This window comes from Podarcis cretensis (genome assembly GCF_951804945.1).
Source record: "Podarcis cretensis genome assembly, chromosome: 6".
In the NCBI taxonomy this organism is placed as follows: domain Eukaryota; kingdom Metazoa; phylum Chordata; class Lepidosauria; order Squamata; family Lacertidae; genus Podarcis; species Podarcis cretensis.
In genome coordinates, this window is record NC_137175.1 from 22,897,548 (window position 1) to 22,913,376 (window position 15,829).

Here is a 15,829-nt window from a genome sequence, read left to right on the forward strand (position 1 = left end):
CAGCCACAATCTTCATTCCAGGAACCTGCATGTTTGCACTAAACTATGGTTGGGCTTAATGTTATGTACAAACAGGGCCAAAGACTGGTTCAAGGTCACCCGATGAGCATCCTCACTAACAAAAATGTGAACCTAGATCTTTCTGACTCCAGAGTATCTAACACACCAGTGCATATGTATGTGTAAAGTCTTCATTCGTTCATGTTGTCTTGAGCACCTCACCTTTCAGGATACAGATTTTTCCATTTGGCTTGCACGCACATATATCAAGTCATCAGGATACTTCCCACAGGGCACAGGTGATGGTAGATGGTTGTGTGGGTGGAGGGGGCAGTCCAGCTGGAGCAGGATCTAGTTTCTGATGTTTTCTTTGCCAGTCTAGTTCTCTCTTTTTGCCATCCTTTCCACAGAGTTGTTGGCCCAGGGGAGGAAGGAAGCACAGTCCTCCCACAGCAAACTGCTCTGCCCTTCTCACCACCTTTCCCAGTAGTTGAGCAGGCCATATGAAAAATTTGGTCTTAGGAAAACATCCTCTCCCCCTACCCCCATTGGAATAATACACTGTTGCATGCCCATGTGTTATTGGTAAAATCCGGGGTGTATAAGGTATTAGGGGAGGGGTGGCGTTGTGGGTTAAACCACAGAGCCTAGGACTTGCTGATCAGAAGGTCAGTGGTTCAAATCCCCGCAATGGGGTGAGCTCCCGTTGCTCAGTCCCTGCTCTTGCCAACCTAGCAGTTCGGAAGCACGTCAAAGTGCAAGTAGATAAATAGGGACCGCTCCGGTGGGAAGGTAAACGGCGTTTCCGTGCGCTGCTCTGGTTCGCCAGAAGGGGCTTAGTCATGCTGGCCACATGACCCGGAAGCTGTATGTCGGCTCCCTCGGCCAAGCGAGATGAGCGAGATGAGCGCCCCAACCTCAGAGTCGGCCACGACTGGACCTAATGGTCAGGGGTCCCTTTGCTTTTTACTGTTGTGATGTACAAGAGCCCCACAGGAAGCATTCAGGAGGCAAGCTGTATTTTCAGTAAGGCTTTATTCATTTGCAGTCTTGCAGCATTGTAAAGCAGTCTTTCTACATTCAGGATACACAGCATACAGGTGGAATTACATTCAAAGGAGAAGTTGTCACCTCTTCCCACCCCTACCAACTGAAGTGGGAAGCCAACCATGCCTCTTTATACTAGCTGGCAATGGAACAATTAGGCAACGCCCCATGTCTCCTGATGCTTGCTCATCACATGCTGCTGAGTCAGCATTCCCAATTAGTTTGATTCCTTGATACCCACAACACTCCAACAGGTACTACCTTTGGTGGTGGGGGGGCATGTCATTCTGCTGGGGTAGTTTGTCTGTCTTTGATCCCTACCCTGCACTCAGCTCTCACCTGTGGCTCCTAGAAGCTGTCAGCATGCAACAGTGGCCACACCCTAGGATACGGCTTCGACTGGCTGGCTAAACCAGGTGAGGGCAGACAGTGGGTCTCAAACCCTCAGTTGAGTTAGGGACATGCCCTGTATGTGAAGACAGGCTCTGATCGAGCAGACAAGATCGAGCAGACAAGACCAATAGTGGGTCCAATGGTCAAGAAGGCCATTTCTGCTGTAGAAGGAAATGAGGGGGACATGAGGCTCATCAACCTGGGAAGGTAGGCCATCTGGAAGAAGGAAAACTTTGATCCTAAACCTGCCTTGTGGGGTATCTTCGGGAAAAGAAAAGGCCAAAGGTAAAGGTAAAGGTACCCCTGCCCATACGGGCCAGTCTTGACAGACTCTGGGGTTGTGCGCCCATCTCACTTAAGAGGCCAGGGGCCAGCGCTGTCCGGAGACACTTCCGGGTCACGTGGCCAGCGTGACATCGCTGCTCTGGCCAGAGCCAGAGCCAGAGCCGCACACGGAAACGCCGTTTACCTTCCCGCTGGTAAGCGGTCCCTATTTATCTACTTGCACCCGGAGGTGCTTTCGAACTGCTAGGTTGGCAGGCGCTGGGACCGAGCAGCGGGAGCGCACCCCGCCGCAGGGATTCGAACCGCCGACCTTTCGATCGACAAGACGATGTTGCCTTATACACCTCTTTCTGGCAACTCTTGCAACCAAACATCTCCTTTCCTTTGGACCACATTAGTGGGGCTGAAAGGGGGGCTTGTCATCTGGGCAGCCCAGGACCTCCATACACACTGCCCAGGCTTGCACCCCGGGGAGGTCGCTTTGGTGCTACAGATTTCACCCCTGGAGACGCACTCCATTGTCTCTCGAGACAGACGGATGCCAACAATCCAGGACCCCTTTGCAAATAATGCTTAAAGGCAAAACGGAAGAAAACAAAGTTTCCCACAAAAACTACAGCTCTGTTGTTAAGCGTAAAGAAGATGAGCTAGCAAAGAATAAGAAGTTTGTGGTTTTAAGTGGCATAAGAACGTTAGCCACAGCATTTTGCTGGTGCCAACTGCTCCATGGATGTAGGACACTATAAAGAGGTGTTAGGAACCTAGGAAACTGCCATATAATGAGTCAAACAATTGGTCCATTTAGCTCAGTATTGTCTACACAGACTGGCTGTGGCTCTCCAGGTTTTCAGGCCTGGTTCTCTCCAGGTCCTGCCTGGGAATTCTAGGTTCAAACATGGGATCTTCTGCATGCCAAGCAAACACTCTTCCACTGACACTTGGGCCTTTCATGCAAACATTGGGGGCTGAGCTGATACAAAGGGCAATGCAGAATGAGATGTATGAGGTTAGACTGTGGAGACACAGCCATAAATAAAGCTTGGGATGAAAGTACTCCAGATTCTATCATGTTCTTTAAAAAAACAACCTGGTAAATATTGCATAAAAACTAGAAGATTTTTTTTTTTTTTAATGTTCAAAAAGGCTGCCTGAACAATGCAGTTTTAAAAAGAAAGACATTTAAAATACTCCTGTTGGCAAGGAGAAGGGAGTAAACATCCACAAATATCAAAGATTTCTCCAAAGCAAAGGCAATGCAGTTGTACCTTGGATCCCCAGCACCCTGGAACTTGGATGTTTTGGCTCCCAAATGCCGCAAACCCGGAAGTGATAGTTCCGGTTTGTGAACGTTCTTTTGGAACCCAAACGTTCGATGGGGCTTCCTGCTGCCAATCAAAAGCCACGATTTGGTTTTCGAACGTTTTGGAAGTCGAATGGACTTCCAGAATGGATTTCGTTCAACTTCCAAGGTACAACTGTACTTTCTGATCAGAAACAAGACACTACAGGATACGCCTACAACATAGGCTTCAAATGCATTACATCACCATATTATTAATATTCTGTTGGGAGCTACCAAGAGTGGCTGGGGAAACCCGGCCAGATGGGCAGGGTATAAATAAATTATTATTATTATTATTATTATTATTATTATTATTATTATTATTATTATTATTATCATCATCATCATTATCATCATCACCACCACCACCATTCTCTATCTGAACTAGCCAATTCCTTCCTATAAAGATACTGTGGAGTCCAATATAGCCAGAACATCAGTTTCTGTTCAATCTCCATTTTAAATCTAAAGAAACACTAAATATTGATGCTAAAGCAACTTTCCATTGACTTAGTTGAATAGATCTCTCCAACTCTATTCCACTTAAGATTCTGAACCTCCAATTTTCAACTTTCGAATTCTCTACTCATTTCTAAACAACTATTTCGGATTTCACTTTCTGTGAAGATCCATATACTTCCTCCAGCAATGTAGGAGGCAAAAAGCTGAAGCTTGGTCCTCTCTGGGTTTTGGTTTCTATGCATTTTATAAGAGCAACCACTTTTAAAAACCCAAAAAACTGCAAATTTGTATTGACCCTGATGGACTCTTTACATGAACTTCCACCCAAGTTTAAGGCTATAAGTATAGGATTATATATTGGGACATGGGTGGAGCTGTGGGTTAAACAGCTCAGAAGGTTGGCAGTTCAAATCCCCATGATGGGGTGAGCTCCCGTTGCTCAGTCCCTGCTCCTGCCAACCTAGCAGTTTGAAAGCACCTCAAAGTGCAAGTAGATAAATAGGTACCACTCTGGCAGGAAGGTAAACGGCGTTTCCGTGCGCTGCTCTGGTTCGCCAGAAGTGACTTAGTCATGTTGGCCACATGACCCGGAAGCTGTACGCTGGCTGCCTTGGCCAATAAAGCGAGATGAGCGCTGCAACCCCAGAGTTGGCCATGACTGGACCTAATGGTCAGGGGTCCCTTTACCTTACCTATAGGATTATATGTGCTCAGGACTGAGATACCTCTTCAGGGTCAGAAAAGAGAGATCCCAAATCAGGCCATTTGTTAGGAGTGCGAGGTCCAGAATTTGATAGACCCTTGAGCAAAATGTTTTCAATGAGGTTTTCTCCCTCCTTCAGCTGTGCCCCAGTCCTCCTTAGTGCTGCTGGGGGATTGCTTTGCAGGGAGAATAATGATGCCTCTGCCTAGCCACATTTGGAAGTTGCCTTCTCCTTTCACCAGATATTGAAGCTGGAAGCCGAAACGTTTTAAGTTAAAAAGTTAACAAGCCTTCATCAATGCATTCATCTTCAGCACAAAGTCTCGGCAATTTGCCTAACCTGCCTGTGGGGTTGAGGGAGAGGGGAAATAAGATCAGATTTGTAGGACCTGACTCTTCCTATAAGCAAAACCTTGCTTCCCTAAGAGTTCACTGTCAGTCTTATTTATCTGGATTATCCGGGCACCCTCCGCAAACCATCCCGATAAAGGAGGCTGCATGCACTCTGTTACTAATAAGATGCAGGATCTCCCGTTGCATGTGGAGTCTCAGGTTCGCCGTCAGGTGGCATCGACGCTCTGTTGTGTCTGTGATTTAGAACAATGCATGAGCAGTGCAGCAATGTGCCTCACTCGCAAGCTTGCCATGGATGTAAAGGGGCTGTGATTTAGCGCGCGCGCGCACGCACACACAGAGAGAGAGAAAGGGCTGTATACTCCTTCTCTTCCTCAAGCTAGATGCGGCTTCTGATCCAGCTGCCCTGGGCTCGCCATGCAAATCTGGGGTGAGTAATGAAACCGAACCCCCTTGGCTCCGGGAGTGATGCTGTTTCCATGAGCCCATGTGATGCTCCGATAGTACAGCGGCTGCAGCTCTCTCCTTCTCCTGCTCTTCCATAAGCACAGGCTGTCATGGCGACTCCCAACAATGTTACTCCCACCAACTGCAGCTGGTGGCCCATTTCAGCCCTGGAGAACGATGCAGGCAAATCCATGGAGGACGAGGCGAACCAGGACCCGGCACACCCTGCCTTCAGATCCAAGGACAGGCTGGTTTTGTACCATTGGACCCAGTCATTCAGCTCACAGAAGGTAAACGCTACGCTGGGCTCGGAAGGGAGGGCTTGTGTGGCAGCCAATATTATGGCAAGGCAAATTCCTGGATGTTGCCCTCCTGACAATCATGCAGGCAGCGGGGATGGGGGAGACCCGGTCGCTTTTCCCAGAGGATGCACGAGGGAGGGTGTGCTCCAGCGGAGGTGTGCTTTGTGTCTGCATTTCTGCATTTTCCAACAGCATTTGCCTAAAGCAGGGGGAGGGGAGCCCTGGCTGCCTCTGTCTGGTTTGGGGGTCAGATTTGCATGTTGTGTTTGGAGAGGCTCCTTGGTTTCTGTGGGCCAAGGATGGGATGAATGGAGGGAGACAGAAGCATAGGGAGGGGGGAAACGAATCCTGGTCATCTGTCTCCTATAACGATGGAGAGAAGGCATGGAGACATAAATGGATCTGGGTCCTTGTATATGCTCTGTAGGGCTGGACTGGGCATATCGTCTTTGAAGAACCTGTACCAAACAATCCATTGACTTCTGACACTGCAGTACTAGGACTGAAATCCTGCTTCCTGGACTCTTGGAGTCGGTGCACAGATGGAGTCAGCTTTTGTCTTTCAAACTGAGAGCAAGTGGCAGCACCCCCACCCCAACCCCAGAGTCTGCATGCTCCCTGGGCAGCTCAGGGTAGTTGTGAACAAAGGATGAAACACATCTGACCTTTATCTTTCTTAGGTACACAGCCACACACAGCCATTTCTTTCAGCATTCATTATACATGGGGGTTGAATTATGCATGGGAAAGATGATGAATGGGCAGGTTTCCTCAAGGTGTGAGGGCCTCTCGTTTCTCCAGGAGCAGAAAGCTAGGTGGAGCAAGGGCCCAGTACACATGTAATCTCAAAGCAACCCCACACCAATCAACAGGGAATCTGGAATGTTTCGGAAAGGAAGAAATCTATTTCAGCCATCTAAAAAAAACAAAAACAAAAAAACAAAAAACACCAGGGAAGAATGGAGGCAAATGCTCTCTTTCTTTTTGGATAGGTGAGTCATACATAAGGTTAGTTGCTCTGCCTGAGAAACAAGCTAAGACAGCTCTTCCCCTTTTATTTTATCTCCTGGTAACACCCCCATTCAGGGACTTACTTTGTGCTTTTGTCTCTCTGCTTGGGCAAGGAAACAGTTAAATAGCTACACATACATGCTTTACTACAACTAATCCAGTGCTAGCCCCACCTCTGCCATAATTGATGGGACTCCACAGGGCAGCAGAATGAACCCTTAAAGTGACAGCACATAAATGTGCCATTCCTATCTAAGTCCCCCCACTTGGTGTTATTGTTGTTTAGTTGATTGCAGAGAAGGAAGGGTTCCCACCACTCCCAGGTACATGCCTGCTTCTTGGTGAAATCTGGAGTTGCAAGTGCATAAACAGAGCATATGAGGAATGCTCAGTGTGGCAAAGGGTAGAAGAAAAATAATTCAAGGTGTGTTTCAGAACAGAACACCCTCATTCTAATAGTTTTATTCTTCCAGCACAAGGTTGGGGAACTCATGATAATATTGCACTCCAACTCCCATCAGCCCCAGCCAGCACAGTCAATGGTCAAGGATGATGGGAGTTGTAGTCCAGCAGCATCTGGAGGACCACAGGTTCCTCACCCCTGCTGTAGAAGCAATTAGAATTCAGCCTCCATGCATGTACAAAAAAGCTCCACTCCCTATATTACTGTATATCAGAACAGGGATCAAAACTCAAATCCTCATGCATTCAGAACATTTAAGATTTAATTCCTCTTTCACTTTGTTACCCAAAGGAGCTGGTGCCTGCAAAAGCAGAGCATGTACAGGGCTGAGATGCCACAGTGGATCAGAGTGTCACTAAGGGAGTGACTTGTAGCTTTTCTTCCTTTTCTTTCAGTACCATGGCCAGAGCATACAATGAATATGCCAATATTCTCCGAAAGCCAATTTTCTCTCAACAAATAGAGAAGAGAAAAACCACTGCAAACTAAGGAGTCAATTCCACTTCTTGTATAAACCAAAAACGCCAGAGATAAATAGTCTTACAGGCTCTAAAACAAAGCTCTGGACCTTTTTTCTTATATTCCATAAATTATATACAGGACACCTGGAATTCTGCCCTAAATTCTGCAACCATAAAGTACAACTTCTGCGAGAGGAATAAAATATTCAAATGAAAATTTGCTTCCATAACATTAATCATAGTCTTTTATGCTATCTCTGTAAATGCAATATCCATTTTTTAAAAAAATATTATTTTCCTACCTGGCATAAAACATGTCTAGGAAAGATAGAATGCTACAAATTATAAACCATATCTGAAAAAAGAGCTAGAAGACTAAAGAAACAACTGAAAGCTGTGACAGCTAGAGAAGGCTAAGACTGCCATCTGTTTTCTAACTGAGCAGAAACTAGCAACACAGTTTTGGGTTTCTCAAGAGAATTAGATCCTTTATTTTTAAAAAGGAAATGTGTGATACTCAGGGTTATAAATTTCACATTAATGAGACGTTTCACATTCCCTAGTCAATGCATTAACTGTGATGTGAATTTTTTAAAATCTGAAATTAGGCTTTTTGCAAAATCTTGCCCATTCCTGATTTTCATTTCCTATTTTTCTTTAAGAAATTCCAGCTAGGTTGAACAAATAAGTATGAAGATGTGCACCCAGGGGAAGTTGTTTTGGCTGAAAATGTTTGGCATTCTGATTCACAGAAAAATGCACATGGGCCAAAAATCGAGGCCACATTCAACAAATAAAACTTCCTCCTCCATTTATTTGCCACCTTCAAACAAAACTTCCTCCATTCAGTAATTACAACACCAAAGTATACGTAGAAATCTATTTACTCCTGAAAGGATTGTGAGGAGAATGTTCCATTGTGTGTGTGCACGCGCGCCTTAATTTGGGCAGGTTAGTGCTAGACCCTCAGCTTCTGGGGATGCTAGCCCTACTTTCAAGTCACAACCGCTTCTCTCTCTCGAGTTTCAGACCAGGAGAGTTCTGGTCCTCCTTAGGTGTCTTCTCTGGTGATACCTTCCCTTTCATTGGAAGCTAATAGGTAATAAAGAGAGGTTGGCTGTTACCAGTCATTCAGCGAGTCTGTGGCAGTGTTACTGTGATGTTACCTGAGCATAAAGGACAGTTGCAGAGTCCTGGGAAGAAGGAGGATTGAAACTGGGAGTGGGGAAAAGATGGAATCAGGGCCTACATGTCATGATAGATGTGAGGACAAATGTAGCCCTGTATCTATGGAAGGAAGCCAGAGGGGAGGAGACTTGCTCATTTGGCCCATGGGCTGGAGGGTCCCCACTCCTGATGTAGGCTGGTCGTTGTTTTTGAACCATTTCCAGGCAGATGCTTCCGAGAAGTCTGCAAGCAGGAAATGAAGGCCATAGCCATAGTCTTCCTCCATTGTACAGCACCTAGCAATTGGTATTCAGAGAGGTCCATTTCAGACAGGCTTCACTCACTTAGTGTAGGGTCGCCATATTTCAAAAAGTGAAAATCTGGTTTTGTCCAATGTTGTTGCTGCAAAACTAATACTAATAATAAATGAAGTTTTTAAGGAAATTCGCCAAAATCTACACTTCCGATATGGGCTGCCTAACATCCGGATCTTCCCAGACATTTAATAATAATAATAATAATAATAATAATAATAATAATAAAAATTATTTATATCCCGCCCTCCCCAGCTGAAGAGCGCTAACAAGAGTAAAATGATAAAACATTCTAAAATCATTTCATTATAAAATTAATTCCAATCAAATTACAGTGGTGCCCCGCAAGACGAATGCCTCGCAAGATGGAAAACCCGCTAGACGAAAGGGTTTTCCGTTTTGGAGGTGCTTCGCAAAACGAATTTCCTATGGGCTTGCTTCGCAAGACGAAAATGTCTTGCGAGTTCCTGCGGGTTTTTTTTTCCTCCCCCCCCTTTTTCTAAGCCGCTAAGCTGCTTATCTGCTTATCCGCTAAGCCGATAAGCCGCTAAAAGCCGCTAATAGCGCTAATAGTGCGAATCCGCTAAGCCATCAATGGGCTTGCTTCGCAAGACGAAAAAACCGCTAGACAAAGAGACTCGCGGAACGGATTAATTTCGTCTTGCGAGGCACCACTGTAATGGCAATCATTGGGCTAGAGTTCTGTGAGGATTGCCAAAGGAAGGAGTCAGGCTGTGCCCTGGCCAAAGGCCTGGTGGAACAGCTCTGTCTTGCAGGCCCTGCAGAAAGATGTCAAGTCCCGCAGGGCCCTAGTCTCTTGTGACAGAGCGTTCCACCAGATCGGAGCTACAGCTGAAAAAGCCCTGGCTCTGGCGATTTCCGTCCAGATACTGTTTCCAGTGGCTGAATCCCGGCTATGTCCAGGAAATTCCGGACATATGGCAGCCCTACCTAGTGCCCTCCAGCTGCTTTGCACTACAACTCCCACCAACCCTGGCCAGCAAAGCCATGTAGTCAAAATAACTGAAGACCATCAAGCTGGCAACAGCTAATTTAAGCTGGTGTGGCTAATAACCTTCTTTGTGAAATTGTCTGCTCCCCTTTCAAAATCTTCTAAAGCCAGCAGCTATCACCACAGTTTGCATCATCCCACAGAAGGTTTTTTTTGGGGGAGGTCCTGGAGAGGTCCTTCTCTGTGGCAACCCCTAAATTGTGGAATTCCCTCATTACAGAGGTCTGTCTGATTTGTTCACTATACAGCTTTCAGTGAATACTGAATATACCCCTCTTTACCCTGGCTTCTGACAACTGAGATGTGTGTTTTCAGGGCCCATCCTATTCCTGTTTTAACTTAATTCTAAATTTAAAATTGTTGTAACCCACCCTGGGACCTGTTGGTGAAGGGCTGGTTGTTGTGGTTGTTGTTGTTGTTGTTGTTGTTGTTGTTCCATAATTTAATGTTATACTATGTGAAGAAGCCCTTTCTTTTGACTGTCCCAAATCTACTGCCAGTATTGTTAAAAGGAATGACCAGGCCTTTGCTTGGGAAGCACCTCAGCTGATGGTGGGATCAGCATAAACCTTTTCATGAGTTCTGTTGACTTCCATCTGTGGCTGTGAAGTTCACAGCTCATTGACTGGATGTGGATAAAACTAGCATGCCTATTGGATATAAGTATCACTTTTTCGGGGCAATTGCCACTTCTTTGTTTAATTAGTTTGCCTTGTTTACATTTCATTATAATCTAAATTGACAGCCCCATGTATAAATTAAATGCTAATCTCATATGGCTAATTTTGTTTTAGGGGTTCTCTTGTAAACATATTTATTATTTCGTTTTAGCAGGCTGGAATTTTAAGAACATAATGTGACATTAAGAGTTGCTTGTTAGCCACCTGCTGCATAATGGGTGCTGTTTTTAACTCTTTAGATGGAGCTCCTGAATCTATGTTCAGAAGCTTAGAAACAATGCCTCTTGCAGAGTTGCAGTCACTGGAATTTCATTCCGTCTCAGGAGACTGTTTCACATGTTTGAAGTGTACTTTCTATTTTGGCCTGTGCTTATTACAACTATTTCTATCCTGCTTTCCAGGATAGACAGCGGCGGCACGTCCCGTTTCACCGCTTGAGGTGAAATGAGAAGTGCTGTCCTGTCTGCCACTGCCACAGCTACCTGCCCTACCACCTCTGCCATACCAGCGTCAGTGCCAATTTTGGGCAAGATCACACCCATTTCAGGCGAAATCTCATACACTCTGCAAGTTCTTGTGCGAGTTCAGCAAGATCTTGTTGGAAATCAGTGCTGAGGTGGCCAGAGGTGGTGGGTGGTGCAGGTGACAGCAACAATGACAGGGCAAGCACTTCCCATTTCACCTCAAGTGGTGCCACCTCAGGGTCTTCTGACACCTGAGGCGGTGGCCTCACCTTGCCTAATGACCGCGTAGGCCTTGAGGATAGGACTAGTTCTAAGGTGGAGAAGTAACATTGACTTACATATTTTTTAAATATGCACAGATCCTTCTCACGGGGTGCAGTGGATCCTGGTCAATAAGGGCAATTGGGGCAGAGACTTCAGTCAGTCCCCACCTGCCTGCTTTCTTTATTTCCAGGGGGTGGCACTGCCTTTCATTGGCTCAACCTCCACCTACTGTTGGTCTCCTTGCCTTCTACCTTACCAGTCCGAATGGACACCAAGGGCCATTGCAGGAGTGGGAGAGCAGTCTGGCCTGAGTAGGCCTTGAAGTGGTTTTTGCTTGCCTGCCTCCTTTTCCAAGAACACTTCCCACAGGACAGTTGAGTGGAAGATTATGCGTCATGGGGATAGGGAGAGTGTGTGCGTGAATTCAACAGTGCTTGGCCTTTTTAATTTATTTTTTATTTGGTTGCTATTTTGTTAATGTTAAGATTGTTTTCTACATCATTACTGTTGTAGTACTTAGTGAATCCTATGACTTTTGTTGCAATTGTGCTGTGCAGCTTATTTTTGCAGTTGCTTTCTTAACAGTGTTTTATAGATTGTAATGATTTTACTGATGGCTTGGTAATTATTCTATCTGGTTTATGCTGTATTTGCGATGCTCTGTTCTGTTATTGTTATTTATTGTTTGTAAGCCACTCTGCGGTTCATGTGGATGAAATGCGGCATAGAAATATTATCAATCAATCATTCGCATGAGGAGGAGCAGGAAATGGAAACTCCAACTGGAGCAGGCCCTGGTGTGGTTTTCATCGCCTGTCTCCTACTTTCTCCTCTTAGGCCTCCTCATGCAGTACTGTTGTGGTGTTTTCATAGCAGCTGTGAAAAAAGGAAAATTTCATGCTGGGGATCATTAGGAAAGGAACTGAAAATGAAACTGCTGATAACATAATGTCTTCCACAGCCTAGCTAGCATATGTCCTGGGATGGACTCAGCTGCGACTAACCCAGGGCACTGTGAAGTGCTGGCTTGAATCAAAGAATATGTCTGTCACATGCATTGCAACATTCTTTTCATTTCCTCCATCATGCAAGTTTAGGGGGCAGTGGCATGAGCTGGAGAGGCCTTCCTGCCTCATTATGTTCTCTAGTGGGGGGCACCTTATAAGAATATTAGGGAGGTGAGGCATCCAGACCTCTTCATGCCCCCTGTTACTTCAGGGACATGGCAAGACCTGAATTATAATATGAGCCTGATCTTAAAGTAATCTAATTCAAGACCAATCCAAATCAAGGCCAGGTTAGCCTATATTAGGTGGATCTATTCTAGATAGAGCCCAGGGAGCCTTGCTTATCACTACAGTGGTACCTCAGGTTACATACGCTTCAGGTTACAGACTCCGCTAACCCAGAAATAGTGCTTCAGGTTAAGAACTTTGCTTTAGGAGGAGAACAGAAATCGTGCTGCGGTGGCGTGGCAGCAGCAGGAGGCCCCATTAGCTAAAGTGGTGCTTCAGGTTAAGAACATTTTCAGGTTAAGTACGGACCTCCAGAACGAATTAAGTACTTAACCTGAGGTACCACTGTACTCCAGAGTCAGTTGCCTCCCCACCTACATTCAGTTATTGTCTTTTATTTTGATTTTCGCTTTGGTCACATCCACACCATACATTAAAAGCACATGAGAATCCTGGGAAACTTTGTTCATTAAGGGTGCTGGGAATTGCAGCCCTGTGAGGGATAAACTACAGCTCCCAGGATCCTTAGAGAGAAGCCATGTGCTTTAAATGTTGTTGTGCTTATGTGACCTTTATTTGTTCTCATCCGGTCCATCACTAGGCATTGGTTTAGCATTTCACCTAATTCAGATGAAAAGGAGAAGCAGAGCTGGGTGTCATAATATGCCGCTCAAAATCCTGTGACTACATCGAAGTAGGTGTTTTGAACAGCACAGAGGGCAAGATAGAACCCATCATGAGGTGGAGCAGAGGGCCTCAAGCTTCTAGCACCTTCTGTGCACTGCCTACCTGGTAGGAACAGAATCACCACAAATGCAGTGCCTCCAGCTGACAGACAGATTTATGTTGCAGCTTTTGACAGTTGGAGTGCATTGTGATTTATGTACCATTCTTGTGTTCTGTAATATCCGAGTTGTAACTTAATACCATGGTAGATCCCTGGGACTGTAGAAGCCTGAGGGGAGGTCATGCTCTGATCTCTGCTGCCAGCCAAGAGGCCTAGAGCTGCACCCTTTGCCTCTCAGCAACAACATCCTGGCAAGAGGGAGACCAACATCACCCTTCCTGTTTCAGTAAAGGAGCAGCTGCTGCAATACTTGCTTTCTGCCTTCCTTTTGTATTAGATTGTAAGCTTGTGGGCAGATACCAAGTTACCTTTCAATATATACACAGAACTTAGAAAGTTTGTGGTGTTCAATAACAACAACAATAACAGTAGTAGTAGTAGTAGTGAGGGCCGGCCCACCAATGAGGAAAGGTGAAAGACTGCCTCAGGTGGCAGGATTCACAGGGGTGGCAAACCCAGCCTCAAAGGGATGCATCACCCACTGCTGCTGCCACAGTGTCAGCAGCAGCTACAGCACAGTCCTTGGAGGCCGGATCTGCAGCCTCCTCGACAGCCCACCTCCTAAACCTGCCACCACGGCAGTCTCTCAGTGAATAGAGGCATTGCTGCTGTCCTCCCCCCCCCCCACACACAGTTCCTGATGTGGATCTTTATTTCCTCACTCCATTCCTGATGCAGAACTTCACTGTCCTCTTCTTCCCTGGCAGAAGTCACATTTAGTGGTTCTCCTCAGGTGCCAAAATGCCTTGGGCCAGCCCTGGTAATAGCAGTACTGATGCTATTTGTATTTGTGCTGTAGGATTTTATTTTAATTTTTTGATGTTAGTAGTGTGTCTCTTGATTTTCTATGTCTTAAAAGGCACCCGATATAGACAAATGAGAACTACTGATACTAAATGGGGGAAGTTATACAGAATAAATGCCCCTACCCAATAGAAGGTCTCATTGGAGCCCAATGGTGTAAGGGGTGTGTGTTCACACTCCCCAACCGTCAAAACAAAATAAAAGAAAAAAATTCCTTCCAGTAGCACCTTAAAGACCAACTAAGTTAGTTCTAGGTATGAGCTTTCGTGTGCATGCACACTTCTTCAGATCTGAAGAAGTGTGCATGCACACGAAAGCTCATACCTAGAACTAACTTAGTTGGTCTTTAAGGTGCTACTGGAAGGAATTTTTTTCTTTTATTTTGTTTTGACTATGGCAGACCAACACGGCTACCTATCTGTAACTCCCCAACCGACCGCTTTATGAAGTCCAGTTCCAATGTATGCCTTTTCCATATCTGTAGGGCTTTAGATCCTTCATATTCAGAAGAAGTAGATCTCTTTCCCTCCCCATCCATTTGACTGGCTCCCCGCCCCCCAGGGCTATCAATAACATTAACCGGCAAATTGTGTCGTGAAGCTGTGAGGTGACTCCACAGTTAGTTTCAGCCTTATAATATATGAGTGATAGCTTTTGTGACTCACGCATCCTCCAGCTGTGCTTCTGCAGCACAGTTGAAGTGCCAGAGCGTGAGACACGTGTGTTTTCCCCAGGGAGATACAAATTGCCCACAGGAGGAGGAAAATCTCTCCATGATAATTACCTGCTTTTTTCAGCGTATCAAATGAGATGCGGACATGAAATGGGAATCACATTTCTGCTTCCTATCTGAACTGGCCCTTCCTTACATACCTTGGAAGGTTTAAGTCCTCTCTCAGGCCTAAAAGGGGCTTCCTCTTGACTGGTGTTAACACATCAGCATTTTCAAAGTGTAGAGTGAGCAAGAGGAAACATGATAGAGGTATATAAAATTTTGCACAGTGTGGAGAAAGTGGATAGAAGGAAATTTTTCTCCATTTCTTGTAGCACTAGAACTTAGGCGCATCCAGTGAAGCTAAATGTTTGAAGATTCAGAAAAGACAAAATGTAGCCAGCCTGTGTTTTGATGAGCTTTCCCCCCAGAATAAATGGGAAAGCCAATATTACACTGTTAGGTTTCCAAACATGCCTGTGGCCAATGCAGGTCTGAAACCAGTGGTGTCGCCGGGTTGTGTGCAAAGTGCTCTGCCCAAACGGTGCTTGCAGGCTCGTCTCTTTCGGTTCATTACCTTTCGTTCAACTCCCCATAATTGGCTTTTTGTTCTGTGTGCCTCGAGAGCTGTGAGAAACCAACAGCACCAAAATAATGCAGCTTTTGCTGCAGCGCTTGATGTGAGTGAGGGGGTGGGAAGGAATGAGCCGTAGTGCATTTTAAACAGCAAACACCACTTATTCCATTGGTTGGCAATCAGTTGTGTTGAGGGATTGTGGGGTCTTCACCCCAACAGAGATTTTAAATCCGGACGTGCATATCTTTCCATGGGTGTAGCCAAGTTGGGGACGGGCAAAAATTACTAAATCAGATCCACAAAAATTATAAAAAGCATTGAAAATACTCAGTTAACTGCCCCCAGAGAAACCTGCCCTGGCAACCAAAGCCTGCTGTAATGTCCTCTTTTGAGAGGATTTACTGGGCTGTGGGTTAAAGCCTCAGCGCCTAGGGCTTGCCGATCGAAAGGTCGGCGGTTCGAATCCCTGCGGCGGGGTGCGCT

General features: G+C 45.7%; 1 protein-coding gene and 2 long non-coding RNA genes across 3 annotated transcripts in view; 2 read left to right on the forward strand and 1 right to left on the reverse strand.

The window, feature by feature from the left end:
• LOC307218147 overlaps positions 1-15,829 on the forward strand; it is a 125,678-nt gene that overhangs the window by 76,912 nt on the left and 32,937 nt on the right. The window lies entirely within an intron of this gene.
• Positions 4,828-15,829, forward strand: part of GDAP1L1 (ganglioside induced differentiation associated protein 1 like 1) — a 41,968-nt gene continuing 30,966 nt past the window's right edge. Inside the window, exon 1 of the mRNA XM_079979772.1 lies at positions 4,828-5,323. Coding sequence (XP_079835898.1) covers positions 5,144-5,323 — 180 coding nt within the window. The 5' untranslated portion in view covers positions 4,828-5,143. The remainder of the gene's footprint in view (positions 5,324-15,829) is intronic.
• LOC307218145 lies at positions 11,747-14,977 on the reverse strand. The gene is made up of 3 exons (XR_013839821.1): positions 14,842-14,977; positions 13,294-13,441; positions 11,747-12,047 (listed from the first exon to the last, which is right to left on the reverse strand). It is a non-coding gene; the product is annotated as an uncharacterized lncRNA (long non-coding RNA).